Raw genomic sequence first — 17,500 nt, forward strand, 5'->3', positions numbered from 1 at the left:
GTTTGTTTGTTTTTTAGCCTCAAAATCAGTTTATTGTAGAGTCACACAGGAATTTTCTCACTTTGCTCCCTACTTGGGCAACTGGGCGGGGGCTCTCCTCCGCTCCTAGATGGTACTGCAAAGAGGACAAAGAGGGGCACTGGCCAGGTGTGTAGAGCTCCAAACATCTATCAGACAGCCTGGTAGTGCACGGTTCTTCTGACCAAATGGTGTGCGTGAGGCCCTGCAGGCTGTGGGTTCCGCTCTGAAGACGTGAACAGGCAAGAACACAATGACATCATGCTTAAGAAGGTCCCCACAGGAGAAATCAGGGCAGGGCAGGGACCTCTACTGCCCTTCTCACTCTGGATTCTCCTGCATCTGCTTCCTGGCAAATTGCCAGATGCAGAATGAAGGCCCCTGGGAAAAACAAGCTATGGAGGTCAGCCCCAGGCACTGGGAGAGCCGGGGACAGGAGTGACAAGCAGAAAACACATGACAGCTGTATTCTGCATAGGCAGACAGACAGACCTGGGTTTGAATCTTGGCTTTGCCAATTTGGGGAGTCATTTATCCTTTCCCACCTTTGGGTTCCTTACCTGTAAAACGGGATCCACGTCTTGCAACCAGAGGGATTGGAGGCTGCCTGTCTGACTGCAGTTACGATGCCCTCTGGGCAGCGGCACATACTGGGTGCTGTGATTTGTGTCCTAGCTGAAGGAGGTGAGCTGTAGAGGGAAGGGGCTGCGTGTCTGTGCCATGGGCAGACGCTGGGAATGCGATGCGCCTTGTGGCTCCCAAGGCCTCGGCTTTGTCTCTTGGACACTCATCCTGTAATTGCTTTCAGTCGCTGCTTTCAGTCTCTGGGAACTACTGGCTCAGATACCCACTGCGTGCTCCAAGTTGGGCTGATGAAAATGTGCCAGAGTCATTAAGTTATCAGTAGGGAAGGCAGCCGCTTCTCCCCGGCAGGAAGGATTCTGCTGTCTGCTGTAGCCGGCTTTATTCATAGAAACTGCCACCCCCCCACCCCCCTCCACCCAGCCCCAGATGACGATTGGAGTAGGGTAGGGGGATAGGGGACATGCTGTCCCTGCTCTGGGACAACACTGATGGCATTCGTAACTCTAGCCTGGAGGTCCCATGTGGAGAACCCAGCTCTGGACTAGGAATGTGGGCAAAGCTATTTCTGCAGCTTGACAGATGGATCTGCCCCAGGGGGAAGGAGAGAGAGGGAGGCAAGCTGGACTTCCCTTGTCACAGTCATTGCTCTTCACACACGCTGCGCCAGGGACACAAAATCCAGGTGCTCGCTTGCCAAGGTGAAAAGAAGGACCTTAGGCTGTGTGCAGATGGGGCTGACTGGTCCCAGGGGTGCTGGCTGCAGAGGTACATGACGTAGAGGAATGGGCCCTGGGGAAGGAGACTATAGAGGGAAGCTGGGGGTTCAGCCCTCTCTGCATGCTTCAGCAGTCTTGGGGGTTAGTCTGATTCCCTGCGACAGCTCCTTCAGAGCAGGATTGCCGACTTGATGAGGGGAGCAGATGGCGACAATACTTTATTTTTCAGAATGTTATTTTTCTCCTTACCTTCTTTCCCACCCTACACCATTACCCCAGACTTCGGAAGAGAAACAGCCAGCTCCCTCCCTTGTTGGGGTTTATTGTCTTTGCTGAACCCCTCTGATGGCAGTGGGGGCTGATGACAGCTGACCGACACTTAGCATGCATCCACTTTTACATCTTTCTCCTTGTGGTGAGGTGGGCGTGCTGTCGCAGTGAGCCCATTCCAGAGAGGGTATGCAGGTGCAGAGAGGCTTAGCAGCTCACTGAGATCATGCAGTCAGCAGTTTCAGGCAGAGTTTGAACTCACTCAGTTCAGATGTGGACTATTCAGATGCCGGTTCCATTCCCCCCTTTCCAATGACAAAACTAACCAAGCCCAGCACAGCTGATGACACTGGCAGGACGACCAGTGAACGGCCCTAGGCAGACTTCCAGAAATCCACTCTCAGCCGCTTGGGGCTTAGGTTCACCCTGGTGGATTTAAAGCTTTCAACTGGAGGAACATATTCCTCTATCTCCACTCCAAGATTTCCAGGGCAGGATAAGATCCAGAGGGACGAGAGAGAGAGAGAGAGAGAGAGAGAGAGAGAGAGAGAGAGAGAGAGAGAGAGAGAGAGAGACAGAGAGAGGGAGGGAGGGAGGGAGGGCACGCAAGCTCTTTTGGTGAACTGCTGGCTCTGCAAAAATAAGGACCTGAGTTTGGTTCTTGGAACCCATGTAAAAAGGTAGGTGTGATAGTGTGTGCTTATAATCTGAGCACTGGAGATATATAGACAGGTGTTCTTGGGGCTCGTTGGCCAGCTAGTCTACCTTACAGTGAGCTCCAGGACACAGAGAGCATCCACTAAGCACGCACGCTTGCACGCACGCACGCACAGGAAGTATTTCAAGATGGCAGCCACAGAACATGAAACCCAGTTCGAAGCTCTTTCTGATTGTCCAGATCAATTGCCTATGAAGCTGGCCCTTAGTGTTTGGAGTGACTGGAAAGTAGGATTAAACACAGGAGGTCGGTGTCCTCTCTAGCTTGCCTGTGGCAGTCAACACAGGATTTCTAAAGTCGTCCCATTAAAATGTCGCACCCTGATTCCATTGCAATTCCATCAGAATAAATCACAGACTCTTGACGGCCTCTCTCACCTTGTGATGATGTCATCTGGAAGACTAGGTCTTAGCATCAGTAGCTCTGTTTGGAGCCCAGTGTCTTCTCCATTAACTCCAGTTCCTCCTAACTCACCTTTCAAGCTGCCCTCCCTGGCTGCCTCCCTTCAGCCTGTGACCTGCTCGCAGACCACCCTGGTAACTCCTCACATCCCTCTCCTTCGGAACTATAGTGTCCTTCCTCACCAGCTGCCCTGTCTGCTGCTGGAAGGAGTAGTTTATCAGCCTTTGCTACATCCTCATTTCTTGGCGCATGCCAATCATCTGCAACCTTGTCTCAGCTTCTAGAAGGTCCTGGATTATCTTCTTGCTGTGGTGGCTTTCCAAGGACCATATGCAATGGGCCCCTCTTAGTCTCCATCTCTTGGCCGTACTTAGTGCCGCTGCCTCTCTGCCTGTAAGCCTGAGTCCGCTCACCTTTCAGATCGGTGCATTTGTTCCTTTTCCGTTGCTGTGATACCATGACCAAGGAAACCAACAGATGTAGTCTGTCTTTTGCTACTTTGCTGGTTCTCCTTTTTTCCACCCTTTTTGGTCCACCCTTTCAACCCCTTAACACTAGATGCCGGGGGTGGAGGGAAGGAAAGAGATCCTTGACTAAAGTCATGAGGTGGAGGGGTAGAAAGGGGGCAACATTATTGTTAGACAACTTCCTGCTGGTTAGTGTGTCGAGTTCCCTGGAGCAAGTTTGATCTTGCTGTCAAGATATCTGATTTCTTCTTCATCATGTTTCTTCTTTGTGCATGATACTGAAAAAAAAAAAAAAAAAACGTGACCAACAACCAACCAACACCCCACCCTGCCTCTCAGGTCCCTAGCATTTACATGCCCTCTGTAAAGTCCCCAGAATTTCAAACATCACACAATCATTGAAACCATCCGCAGCTGGCAAAATTCTGCCCCTGCTAGAGCACGAGGCAAATCAGAAGGAGCTGTTGTGGACAAACTGAAGCAGCCCTATATCCCACACCTGAGATTAAAACAAAAGCAAGCTTTTAATATTTCTGTTTTTTTTTTTTTTTTTTAAGGAAACCAAAATTCCCAAACTCTCACTATAGATAGAAGCAAGAATTGATTTGGGCCTTTAGTTTCAGAGGGTTAAGAGCTTATCCTGGCAGGAACAGGTGAGAACTCACATCTTGAACCACGAGCAGGAAGCAGAGAGAGTGAACTTCAAATGGCTTGAAGCTTTTAAATTTCAAAGTCCACCTCCCACCCCCAGTGACATCTTTCCTCCAGTAAGTCCTTACCTTAAGCCTCCCAAACAGTCCCACCAGCTGGGGACCAAGTAAGGGACATTTCTCATTCAAGTCACCACAGTGGGGACTGTGAGTTGCCATGAGCTGGGGCCTCCATACTTCTGTCCTGAAACCCTCCTCCTGTGGAACATGCCTCTAGCTCTCACGTGAGTCTTTGTTAACTAATTTTAAAAAAAGGAATCACAAGTTTCTACCTCTCTCGGTCCTCTGCACTGTTGGGTGCTGTATCCCAACACCCGTAACTTCCAGTGCCACGATGCCTACAGCCCAACCACATCTCTCTCCATAAGAATAAAAGTTCCACAGGCTGAACCCATTTTCCTTCTTCCTTAAATTTGATTTTTCTCCTGTAATTGAACGCTCAGCCAAATCAGGAATCTTGGCATCTTACTCACTTCCCTTTGCCGACATCCAAGTGCCTGTGGCAGTCAGACCCCATGCTGGTCACTGCGGACGTAGTGTGTTAGTGTGTGCGAATGTACAGGGTCTGTCTCACTGGCTGCCTGCCTGTAGGAGTGACATGGATTAGTCCTCGGAAGGTGAACGCCAGGGTCCTGATGATTGGCAGGACCTCCCTGGGGAAGGGCATTAGAACTAAGAGCCGAAGAATGATTAGATGCTCATCAGGCAAACTGGGGGTGGGGAGCAGGCTATGCAGAGGGACGAGCATGCTCGAAGGCTCTGTAGTAAGGATGAAAGTGCTTAAGAAACACGCAGGAAGGCAAGGATGAGGCAGGACCTGGTGCCAGATGAAGCCAGGTCTGGGCAGTGCACCTCAGAGACAGCCATGGTAATTGGTACCGCATTACATTCTTAGTCTGCTTTCTACCAGATCCTATCTTCCCTTCTCCCCATAATTCATTTCCACCCATCAACAAGGCAAATAGTGTCCTGCCATCTTCAGATTCATCCTGTAAGCAGTGTGCTAGCATATGGGCCCGATTAAGTTCATGCTCTAGGTTAACTGCCTCCCTTTGTCCCTCATTGTCGGGATGGAGTCAAGCCCGGTGCCTTTCTTGTTAGCTCCCTCCAGTTCACCCCTCTTCTTTGCTCCAGCTTTCTCAATGGCTCCCAGTACCAGATGGCTGTGCTCTGGAGCTGCAGGGGAACCTTGCTCATCTTGTGCTCTCCTGCAAGGGGTTCTTACTCTAGGAATCCATTCTTCCCCAGCTTGAGCTGTCTGCTGCCTGTCTCAGGAGCCCCTCTCAGCCATGCCTGCGCACACAGCCATTCCTATCTCTCCTTTATAGGCACATCTCTTTGGCTAGACTGAGAGCTACTTGGAAGAGAGGGATCCAGGCCCGTTTTGTCTTCATCTTTTTGGTGCCACTGAGCAAGCATGTATTAGCATTACACTGTTGAAGGTCTAGTGATGAAGGACAAACACTGTTCAAATGAGCCACAAAAGGCGAGGCTCCTTCCTGAGGCACTTTACAAGGGAGTCTGGCTTCCAGGAGACTTCCCTGAGCTGCCTGAATCTGGATCTTCTAGTGACCAATGGCATACCTCAAGGGAGACTCCACCCTACACCCCCTGGTAGACCAGGTTGGTTAGAGTCAGGCCTAAGTCTTCTCAAGCTTTAGAACTAAGAGCTTCAGCCGGGCGGTGGTGGTGCATGCCTTTAATCCCAGCACTTGGGAGGCAGGCGGATTTCTGAGTTCGAGGCCAGCCTGGTCTACAGAGTGAGTTCCAGGACAGCCAGGGCTATATAGAGAAACCCTGTCTCGAAAAAACAAAAACAAAAACAAAACAAAACAAAAAGAACTAAGAGCTTCCAGGATAATGTGGGTTCCCTGGTTTGTTGAACAGATGGTTGAGTATCCCCCACTATCCCCATTGCTTCGGACTCAGGGGCTGGTTGGGGAGCTCCTGGGAATTTGCTTCTGTAACAAGTTCTCAGGTGAGGCTGTAGTGCTTACCTGGGAACCTCATGTTGAGAATCTGTGCTCTAGCAAAAGATTCATCCTCCAGAGTACCACCCTCTACAGTGTTAGGAGATGCCTTCACTTGCGTTTGGCTTTGTAGGTTTTAAGAGCCATTAGTGTAAGATTAGTGTTTGTGTTAGTTTAGAGTTTCCATTGTTGTGAAGAGACACCATGACCATGTCAACTCTTATAAAGGAAAACATTTAACTGAGGCTGGCTTACAATTTCAGAGGTTCAGTCCATTATCATCATGGCAGGAAGTATGGCATTGTGCAGACAGACACGGTGCTGGAGAAGGAGCTGAGAGTTCTACATCTGGATCTGCAGGCAGTTGAAGGGGACTGTGTGCCACACTTGGGCATAGCGTGAGCATAGGGAACTCAAGGCCCACCTCCACCATAACACACTTCCTCCAACAATGCCACACCCACTCCAGCCAGGCCACATCTCCTATTAGTGCCCCTCCCTATAGGCTAAACATTCAAACACATGAGTCTATGTGGGCCCTCTGTATTCCAACCACCACAGTGTAGAGAGATGGATAAGATACCACAGGCTCGCCTCCACTCCTGCCTCTTACCTCTTCCACAAGTGTTTCCATGTCCTTTCACCAGTCAATCAACAAATATATTTTATAGAACGTGCATGGCAGCAGATTAGGTGGAGCTGTGGCTATCAAATAAGTCAGTAGGGAAGCATCGTGAGGGGAAGACTGCCAGTGTAGAGGGATCATTACTCGGGCCCTGGGGAGGAGTACCTGCTCTGAAGGGTAGGGAGTTCTCATCCCTGGAGTCCCAGGACAGGCTTCTGGAGTAGTAGTGGGATAATCTTAGTGGATGTCTAGTTTGAGTTAAGAAACCACTGGTTGGCCCGGCAATGCACAAACAGCTCACTTAGGATTGTGGGTGGATCTGCAGAGGGCCAGGCTGCCTTGTGCAAATACTGAAAGCATCTCTAATTTGAATCGTCATGCATCCTCCTCAAGCGTGTGTTTGGTGACTAAGTGGATTCACGTCCAATGGCCCTGTAATTTGTTGCTTATTGCCCTCAGATCATTTAAAAGGTTAAGTGGAAAAAGCCACAAGCAGGCAGAGCGTATATCTCAAGGGCCTCTTTAGGTCATACTTCCTAAGTCACATGGAACTGAGAGATGCAAGGACCATCTTAGTTTGGTTTGAGAGAGAGAGAGAGAGGGAGAGAGAGAGAGAGGGGAGAGAGAGAGAGAGAGAGAGAGAGAGAGAGAGAATATGAATGAGAATGAATTTATAGCTGTGCTAGGCCCCCAGCCTGAATTTTAAACACTCATCAAGGTTGTCCAACCAATGCCAGATTCTGCAGAACAGGTTGAGGGAGCAAAGTTTTTATTTGGGAGGGTTCAGCCCTTAAGATGTGACAAGGCTGATGTCTCTTGCCCATTGGTTACCATTTATTGAACAGCTATTATGTTAGATTCAGTGAGATTCTTTACAAATACTATTTATGATTTTTTAATTACCTTTAAATTAAGTATTATTGTCTTCATTTCCAGAGAAAAGGCACCCAGAGAGAGTACATATCTTGTTCAGTCTCACATAGCAAAACTTTCTTACTCGGTTTTGGAAGCTGATATAACTATAAAATTGAGCCCTGATAAAGATAGTTCAAAAATTAAAGCTCTATGCGTCTGAGTTCAGATGCAGTATTAACGAGTTGAATCCGGCAGTGTATCAGTTGGATGATACAGTCTGACCAAATGGAGCATGTTCTAGGAACGCAGGAATGGTTTGATGATAGGAAATACTAGGAAACCAACCTAATTCACCATATCCATAAACGAAAGAAAGGCCAAATATTAGCAGCTGCTTAAAGGGCAGTCGATAAAAACTTTCCTGTAATAAGATTCTAAGTCAAGAGTAATAGGAACTTCTTCTTAAATTTAATAAAGGCTAAAAATTAGCGACAAAGTCATTCAAAGCAGTGAGACACTGAATCCAGCTTCATAAAAGTAGGAGATGCCCAGTTCTGCCACTTGAAGCCATTGTCCTGGCGATTACTCAAAATGAATTATGCTATAATTAGAAGTAGTTTACTTGGATAAGGGAGAGAAGAGATGGTGCTATCTAATTTTGCCAATCCCAGGAGAATCTGAGGAAAGACAAGCTCTGAGAAGTCCTTATGCTCAGTGGCACTTCTCCTTGTAGTGATGGCCACGGCCACTGAATTCGGACGCCTAGAACTGGGACTTGGGGCTGGAGAGATGACTCAGTGGTTAAGAGCACTAACTGCTCTTCCAGAGGTCCTGAGTTCAATTCCCAGCAACCACATGGTGGCTCACAACCATCTGTAATGGGATCTGATGCCCTCTTCTGGTGTGTCTGGAGTCAGCTACAGTGTACTCACATACATAAAATAAATACATCTAGAACTGGGGCTTGAGCACAGGTCTGATCCCCATGAAGTATTTATGGTCTCTGGTGACAGTGATCTGGGAAACAGTCCCTCAGAGCCAGCCCATCCCCCAGTGCTCCAGCAGAGTCTGCCTGGGTTGGTCTGCTGAGAAAGCCAGTATGATGAGCATTTGGGACCACAGTTTCACTCTGAAGACCCAAAAGCTCCTTTCTGGAAAATTCCACGCCCAAAGCCTGAGGTCCGGGCTGAGTGTGAGGGAGGCATGGACTGTCCCAGGTCACTTTGCCTGCCTTTTGCTCTCTAGGTCCTGAGCAGCTGGAATACTGAGCAACCTTCTTTCTTCTTGCCTCTAAGATGCCATTTTAGTGTTATCAGCTGTCTTTTGTCTCAAGTTGTCTCATTTTGAGAGAGGCCCGGGGTGCCAGGGGCTAACCGGAGCATCGAGGTCACAAGCTGTTGGCTACTACAGTCACCAGGATGCCTCGGTCTCACTGTCCTCATGGCAAGGGTAGAGTACATTTTCCTGGCATAAATCACAGGGTGATACATGGTGAGTCTTACCCAGTAGAAACTTTCCTGCCTCATACAGACTCAACCACAGGGCAGCAGATGGGCCACTGCCAAGGAATGCAGGAGACCTGGGTTCTGGTGGCTTGTCCGCTGATGTGTGTCCCATGCATGTCACTTCCTGTTACTGGGTCTCATTTGCCTCGTTGATGACCTGAAATGTTGGACTGGATAGGTTTCCGGTGATAATTGGATTCCAAGTTATGATGGTAATCCCCATGTCTGTGTGCTCAGCGCCATTTGGAGGACCCTGTGCAGGGCTGGGCGTACGGCTTAGTGAAGGAGCACTTGCCTAGCATCCCTAGCTCCACAGCAAACTCTAGTCAAACAGTGCTTGCCTAAGTACTCTGTGCTGTGTATGGTCAGTGAGGTAAGTACTGTTATCCCCATTTCGTTTCTAAAGCAACAGAGGCACCGAGCAGTTCACTGACTTGCCCAGGGTTTCCGTGGGCAGAATGATACCTACACAGCCTTTAGTTTCTGCGTTCTCTCACCTCTTTTGTGTCCATGAGCCAAATGGCTACAGTGGTATGGGTCTGAGGGCAGGGAAGTAGTTTTAAGGGGAAACCTGGCTCTGATGTTGACAACTGGGTATCTAGAGAGAGTGACCAAAGAAGTTGCTGGCATTGTCCTTCATCATGTCTTCTCTTTGCTTCTCTAGTCTGTGGCAAGCGCTACAAGAACCGGCCGGGACTCAGCTACCACTACGCTCACACTCACCTGGCCAGCGAGGAGGGAGATGAAGCCCAAGACCAGGAGACCCGATCCCCACCCAACCACAGAAATGAGAACCATAGACGTGAGTTTCTCCTTGTCAGGTTGGGGCGTGTGGGATGGGACAGGCAGTGTGAGGAGCAATCTATCTGGCAGTAAAACCCATGATGAGTCCCGGTGGTCTGCAAGAAGTTGACTCCTAAGATCAGCCAGACACCATATCTATGGCTGAGCTCAGCTACCAGCTAAGAGTAAGCAGGTCGGAATGCACGAGCCAGCCTTGTCTCCAGAGAGAGGCAAGTAATGCATGAGTGTCCAGCAGAAGCGGGGGGTGTCCTCACCTGGCCGTTGTCCAAGGTTAGACCTGTCCACCTTTTTCCTCAGCTTCAAAAGGTCTGCTCACACACAGCCATTGAGACTGACCGATATTCATTGGTGGGTCACTACTTAGGGTACAGAGCCCACCGGCTATTGATGGATACGTCCCTTGGGATGACACTTGGCTCTGAAGACTTAAAGTGATCCTGCAGATTCCTTCTCTTCTCCCTCAACTTCTAGTTATGAATTAGGAATCAAAGCAGAGCCTAGCGTTTACTTCTTGACTGGTTCTCTACCATCTGTTATGGTTTCTGGGCTGACAGAAACCTCAAAGCAGGATGATGTGGTCATGGAATCTATTACTAAGCTTGCTTCGGCCGGGGTGGTGGTGGTGCACGCCTTTAATCCCAGCACTTGGGAGGCAGAGGCAGGCGGATTTCTGAGTTCGAGGCCAGCCTGGTCTATAGAGTGAGTTCCAGGATAGCCAGGGCTACACAGAGAAACCCTGTCTTGAAAAACCAAACCAAAAAAAAAACCTTGCTTCAAGACCCGGGCCTTACGGAGATCACCTGAGGGAAGGGTATTCGTGGACATATGGTGTGGGCTTTGCTTTCTTTATGCAATTTGTTGGTACATATTCTTTTTTTTAGATGTAGTTTATTATTTCATGTCTATGAGCATTTTGCCCGCATACATATGTGTGCACGACATGCATGTACAGTGCCCACTGATGTCAGAAGAGTGTGTTGGATCTCCTAGGACCGAAGTGACAGATGGTGGTTGAGAGCCACCAAGTGAGTGTGGGGAATTGAACCTGGGTCCACTGGAAGGGCATTAAGTGCTCTCAACCACTGATCTAGCTCTCCAAGCCTTGAGAGATATATATGATCTTAAAGTGAACCAATAATCTGACTTTTAGAAGTACCCAGACTCTACATTTAAAGTTGACTCCTGTGTGGTTGAGTCAGCTTAACTGGCTGACGCCAGATGGGCACTGTCACCAGGTGTTTGAAATAATGGACAGACCCCTGTCCAAGACTTTTGTTTGGGTTTGTGTGTGCCTCTTGTTCTACATTCCATGTTCACGGTAGTGTTGACTTCTTTATTAGTGTTCTATGGCTAACACAGCCAAATAGCTCAAACCCAGAGTCTTAAAGTACAGAAATTAGTTTTTCATAGTTCTGGGGGCTTGAAAACCCAAGGTCAAAGTACTGTCAGTGTTGGTTTCCTTAATTCCTCTCCTTGGTTTGCAGATGGCTGTCCTTTCTCTGTGAACATATGTTCTGGGGTCTTGGATTTTTTGTTTGTTTGTTTGTTTGTTTGTTTGTTTTTTGTCCATGTAACCTCTTCTTATAAGGTCACCAGGCAGATTGGATAGGATTCACTCTAATAGCTGCCTCTCTTCCTCCCGCCCCCCCTCCCTCCCTCCCTCCCCCCCTCCCTCCCTCTCTGTCTCTCTCTCTCTCTGTGTCTCTGTCTCTGTCTCTCTCTGTCTCTCTGTCTCTGTCTCTGTCTCTCTCTTTCTCTCTGAGAGTGTGTGTGTATGTGTGCCTCTGTCTGTCTGTCACACTTACATATGAGTCTGAGTCTTTCACTGAATGTCAAAATCACTGACATTTGAGCCTGGCTGTGGAAAGCACCAGAGGTTACCTTCTCTGCCTCCCGAGCTCTGGGATTACAGCTGTGTGTAGCTGTCTCCATCTTCCTGCATAGATTCTGGAGCTGTCTACACTCATGCTGTCATGTCCGCTTTACCAGCTGAGCTGTCTCCCCCAGCTCCAATGCTCTCATTTTTACCTTTACTTTGTTTATTTTTAAAGAAGATTTATTTTCACTTTAACTAATGTGTGTGTGTGTGTGTGTGTGTGTGTGTGGGTGTATGTGCACATGAGTGGAGTACATGTGGAGACCAGAAGAGGGCGTCAGATCCCTGATGCTGGAGTTACAGGTCATTTCAAGCCACCCTATGTAAGCTCTGGATGCTGAGTGAGAACAGTGCACTCCCTAACCACTGAGCCACCTCTCCAGCACTTTAATTACTTTCTTTATCTATCTTTATCTATTTCTAACTCTATTAGAACTAAATGCCAAAGTACTAGAGGTTAAGCTGCAATATAGGAATTTAGTCGGGGAAAACACATCTTGTGACATTAATTTGTTTCCAACTCTGAGGGTTCAAGCTTTTAATGTGACAGACCCTGTCTTCTCACCTCCTGTCGCCATCTGGGCAGAATCTGGGAAGCAGGGCTGGAGGAGGAGGAGGAGGAGGATGGCTCCGCTCTTTCTGCACCAGATCTGAGTCTCTATGACACCCAGCTCTCAGCCTGCCCTTTGGGCAGAGCTTTCCTTTTCTATCAGGGAAGAAAGCCTATCTGTACCGAGGTGGCTGGCGATGCCTTCTCTCCTTTCCCGCCTCTGGTCTAAGTGTCTAGGAAGTCATGAGGAGCTGTTGCCTCCTACCAGGAAGAGGCTGGAAATGATCTTTGGTTTTAGGTGTTATCTGGAGAGCGGAGATTAGTGACTTGTCTTCTCTCCAAAGTGTCTCTTCGCTTTTTTTCCCCCTCAGTCCTGCAGTGCTAGCCCAGCTCTTGCATCTTTTCAGTGCCTGGCTGCTTGTTCCTGTGTGCAGGCATCCTGTTTAATGGTGTTCAGATGGTTTTCCTTTTGTGTTGTATTTGCCCCAGTCCTCCTGTAGAGTCCCATAGCCAGCAGTGTTTGTGCACACACATGCATATATGTTTGTACATGTGCAAAGCCTTGGCAGCAACAGTAAGTGGAAGGAGGCAGTCCCCTTCCTGGCTGTTCCCGAGGTCCCCTCTGGGTAGGCTTCCGTGGTCAGCACTGACATTCCTTGTTCTTTCAGTCAGGATCCTGAATGCAAAATTATCAGGAGATGTCCGTGTCCTCCATAGACATCCCTGGGAAATCCCATGGGCTTGCTTAGTTAAGAAACTGCCTTTTCTTTTCCAATATGGAGGCATGTCCTATGCTTGTCACTGTCCATCTGTGGGCTTATGGGTAAGCAACACACTCTGGTTCATCTTTGTCTGCTTTCCTGTCTCTCCTTGCTGATGAGACACCAGGTTCTCACACAGCATCATATGACTAACCAAAGAAGAATAGCCATATCTGGGCTCTTCTAGGTCCTCCTCATACAAAGATGGTTCCAGAATCCCCAGAAACACCCTTGATTTTGCTTGATTTTGTGTGTGTGTGTGTGTGTGTGTGTGTGGTGTCTTCTCACAACTTCACCCCCGAGAACTCCATGACCAGCCCTAATTTCATGCACAGGGAAGTGGATACAGCAGACAAGCTCTTAGTGTCTGGAGAAACCATCTTCCCTTAGGCCCAGTTTCTCTGAACAAACCCTGTGGCAGCTGCTCACCCTGGCTTTTCTGAGGGCCACACACATACCACAATTCGCTTGCTGCTCCGAATGTGCACTCTGTTTCCTCCCACATGCCCCTGGTGAGCAGGCCCCCGCCATTTTCCTGTGAGCACTAATTGTTGGCATCATTAATACCCAGTTATTAGCAGCTCTCACTGTTTGGGGCTTGGAGTGGGTTCCCATCCATACTGCCCCTAAATGCCACTGGGGCTGCGTGGTGAACTGAATGTGACAGCTCAGCAGCATTCTGAGGGCTCAGCTCAGGCCACCAGCCAGGCTTCCAGACAGAGGGAGGGAGGGAGGGAGGGAGGGAGGCAGAAGAGCTTAATCCTGGAGGCTAATGCTCCCCATGAGAAGATCTGGATGCTGGCAAATGCATTAGTAGAGCTTCAGGGTGACCCAAGCTGGTGCCATCGAAAACGAGCCCCTCAGATACAGGAGTATGCAGGGCCACGGGCAACGGGTTCACACCACCCATAGCCATAGGCCATAGTGACTTTTTGACTTTGGTACCCGCCCCCCACACCCCTCCTCCACACCCCCACCGCTGTCCCTTGCTCCATCCCCTTCACCTGTGTCCTCAGCAGAGCCCATGGCTCATCCCCACACCTGCCACCCCTTAACTGACAGGGTAGAGTGGCCAGCTAGTGTGAGTACTGACCTTCTTTTTCCCCAGCCCTTGCTGCCCTGACATGCCAGCTCAGCAGTTAGCTGTCACCCCTGTGGTCCTCCTGCCTCCCACCCCCACCCCAGAGGGTGTGGTCTTGCCATCGTTCCTCCCCCACTCTCTCGTTATTTCTCCTGAGTGTCCATTTCCGTGTTTCTTTCCTATGGGTCCGCCTTTGTTCTGTGCTTGAGGCTCTGCCTCAGTGGCAGATGAGGAGCTGGAAGTGCTTGGAGCTCAGACCGAGGAGAGATGACATCTCTGATGGGACTTCTTCCTTTGGGCTGATGCCCTTCTCCCAAGATGAGGCTGGGTTTTCTTTTTCCCTCAGTTTCTCTTGCCACCTTCACCTCTACCTATAGCTATGGTTACACAGGAGTGGAAGGGGAGGAGTCAGGACTGCGACCACACAACGGCTCTCTGCTGTGCCTCTTGCAGGACAACTTTAGTTAGCAGGATTAAGGCTCAAAATCTCAACAACCCAGGCCCACAATTATAAAAATCTTTTAAAATCCCTTTAGATTTCTCTGCACAATTGGAATCTACTATAGATAACTATTTTTAGGATACTTTATGGGGTAGGAATGAGATCAAAGTCTTGGATTTAAGCATAAAAAACAGTGTAAATAAATTAGTGCTGTTCATCCATTCATTTATTCATTCAGTCCATCCATCAGTAACATGCAACCATCCACCAATCCATCCATCTGTCTGTCCGTCCATCCATCCATCCATCCATCCATCCACCCACTCATGTATCCACCAATCCATCTATCCACCTACCCACCCACTCATGCATCCACTTACCCATCAACCCACTCATGCATCCACCCACCCATCCACTCATGCATCCATCCACCCACCCACTAATGCACCCACCCACCCACTCCTCCTGCATCTATCTAAGTGTGGTGCCTATACAGTGAATTGACTAATTCCTGTCACTGAGAGGCAGAGGTATGCAAATGCCAGCCTCATCTTTGAGGCGCTCACAGTCTCAGGTGGGAGTGGGCAGTGGGTCATGAATGAAGGATACACTTGCCTAAGGCTCAGAGTCACTGTGTGCACTCCACGTCGTGAGGGAGGGGTGCTCTTGGTGGGAGGCTGGCCTTGCTTGTTGACTCACTGGACATGGACATTCTCAGGCTCCAGCAGCAGAGAATCCAAGGGTAGGAGCCAGTACAAAGGGTAGTCTGGTGTGTGTTAAAGCTTAGGGCCACTGCCCTGTGAGGTTTCAGAATGGTTCACTAAGGAGGTTATGTTCAGGCCTTGAAAAGCAAGGAAGAGTATCGAGGAGGGAAAACACCTCCCAGGGTTCAAAATGAATGTATATGGATGCAAGGAAAGAGGCCTGTGACGGCATGGCATATTCATACAGTCGATAGCAGCCAGGTCTCACGGTAGTACTGAAGCCAGGGCTGAATGAGACGGGACACCACAATTGGAAGTATCTTCACTGCAGAGTTTTTATTCTATGGGAACTATCAGAGCCATTCCTCTGAGGAAAGAGAGGATTTATTTATTTTTTTAAATTTTATTTAATAGCATAAATAAATATATGCTTTTAAACTAAACTTGGAGTTCTTAAGAGGGAATTTTTTTTTTAAATACTGTTCTATAAAATTTATCTTGTTTGTTTTTCAGGCCCATGTAATTGAAGTTGGGATGTCCTAGGTCCCTGGAGGTCAGACTCCTGTGCAGTGGTCACATGTTGATTCAGAGTTAAGCTTCCCTTTGTGTCATTCTTAAGAGGAAAATGCCCAGGGCCAGTGTGCTGCAGAGGGCAGGGTGCACTTTGTAGAATTGTAAGGGGAGAGCCGAATTGATTAAGGGTAATGTCTGCTGATTAGATAATCTGGAAATTAGTCTGATAATGTGCAAATTATCTAAGAGCAGTGCATGATGTCATTGCCACACTGCTGGGGAAAATCGAGCAGATGTTTGTCTTCTGACATGCTCGTCCTCTGCCGTAGGCCCAGGGGCAGCGAGCTCAGGCTTTGGCGGATGAAGAACATCTTAGAAACGTGCTTGGAAATCTTGGGTATCTTTGAAAGGTGTGTGAAAAAGCTAGAAAAAAACCCGTATGGCCCGCTACATAGTGAGCATGGTACTGGTACGTGAGCCTTGGCTACAGGGGAGATGAGGCAAGAGCCAGATGTGTAGCTCTTTCTGAGGAGGTCATCTCCCCTCCTGCTTTCCCAAACAGCACATCTGAAAACCAGCAACAGACGTTCTTCCAATGAGTTATGATCTAAATCGTTCTCAGGCCACAAAGCAAGAACCCTGAGGGGTTGCATGGGTTGCCTGGGTTTGTGGAGACGTAGGTACCTGGAGGCATTTCTCAGCCTTGTGGCTGAGTGGATAGTGATGCATCGGAAGTGACGGGTCCAGGGTGTGATCTATGACCTTGTCACCCTGCTCTCCGCAGCTCTGTATATGTGGGTCAGCTACTGACACCTCCCTCCCCTTAGTTGCCTCATCTGTAACAGGGAAGTACCCACTCTGGCCTCGTGGACTTGCTGTGCATTGTCAGTGAGACAAAGGGGTTTGGGATTGGCACTAAGCCTGCTCACTGCGAGTAGTCATGTCCTGTCCCTGTCCTATTTGGACCAGCAGAGCGTGTCTGTGACCACAGATGGCTGATCTGGGTCAGGGATTCCATTTGAGGCAGCGTGAGGGGCCTTTTCTGACATGGATGCTAAGTGCCCCTGAGGACTCATTGGCATCCATGGAAGTGATCAGAGCCTGACCTGGCCCCAGCATATCCTTTGCTAAATCTTAGACATGGCACCAATTCTTCTGTCCAAGCAGAACCCAAGTATCTATGAAGCCTTCGCTTTATGTGTACCCAGTTGTGGGGATATGTACATCAGGCCTCCCTTTGGGACAACATATGGTCATTGTCCTTGGAGAACTTTTAGGGTAATCAGGAATAAGATAGATGCATGAAACCTGGGGAGAGAAGAGGCCTGGACTCCAGCCAAGGGTGCCCTGTCCTATTCACGGATCTATTTTCCTGGGGCTAACTGTCCACATGCTGACTCTGTCTGAGCCTCTCTGATTTCTCTCACACTTATGCCATAATTATATAGGATATTCAGGATTGAGAAGTTCTACAGGGTGACCAGCACCAGTGACAGCGATAGCACTTGCTCTAGCATACCTTGAGTGTCGCAGGTAGCATTCAGACCGCTATGCTCAGTTCATTTATTCGTTTCCATAACCCTATAAGGCAGGTGCTGTCTTGCCCAGAAGCACACAAGGACCAGGTGACATTCCCGTGGATGTGGCATGAACGTGGCTTTGTGAATTCATCTGTTTCTTGGGAAAGCTTATTTATGTAGGGCTTTGATTTTCCTCCCGTTTCATTAGAAATGAGGCGGCTTTGCACGCAGGCGAGGAGAGAAGGAAGGAAGGAAGTGATGGAAAAATCTATTAGGTGCCTGGCAGTTTTCACACATCATCTCATGTAATGCTCACAAGTCCAAGTGGCACATGTGAGAATTCTCATTTTACAGGGGAGAAAATGGAGGCTCAGAGAGATCTGAGTGACTTGTCTCAGTGCACTCAGT

At 48.7% G+C, this 17,500-nt stretch overlaps 1 protein-coding gene across 1 annotated transcript in view; it reads left to right on the forward strand.

Annotated features, from left to right (window-relative positions):
• The window catches only part of LOC114633593 (zinc finger protein DPF3-like), a 212,077-nt gene that overhangs the window by 180,251 nt on the left and 14,326 nt on the right, over positions 1-17,500 (forward strand). The window contains exon 7 of the mRNA XM_028782157.1: positions 9,506-9,643. Within this exon, the coding sequence (XP_028637990.1) occupies positions 9,506-9,643 (138 nt within the window). The remainder of the gene's footprint in view (positions 1-9,505; positions 9,644-17,500) is intronic.

Source organism: Grammomys surdaster, unplaced genomic scaffold (assembly GCF_004785775.1).
Source record: "Grammomys surdaster isolate TR1022 unplaced genomic scaffold, NIH_TR_1.0 721, whole genome shotgun sequence".
NCBI classification, from domain to species: Eukaryota; Metazoa; Chordata; class Mammalia; order Rodentia; family Muridae; genus Grammomys; species Grammomys surdaster.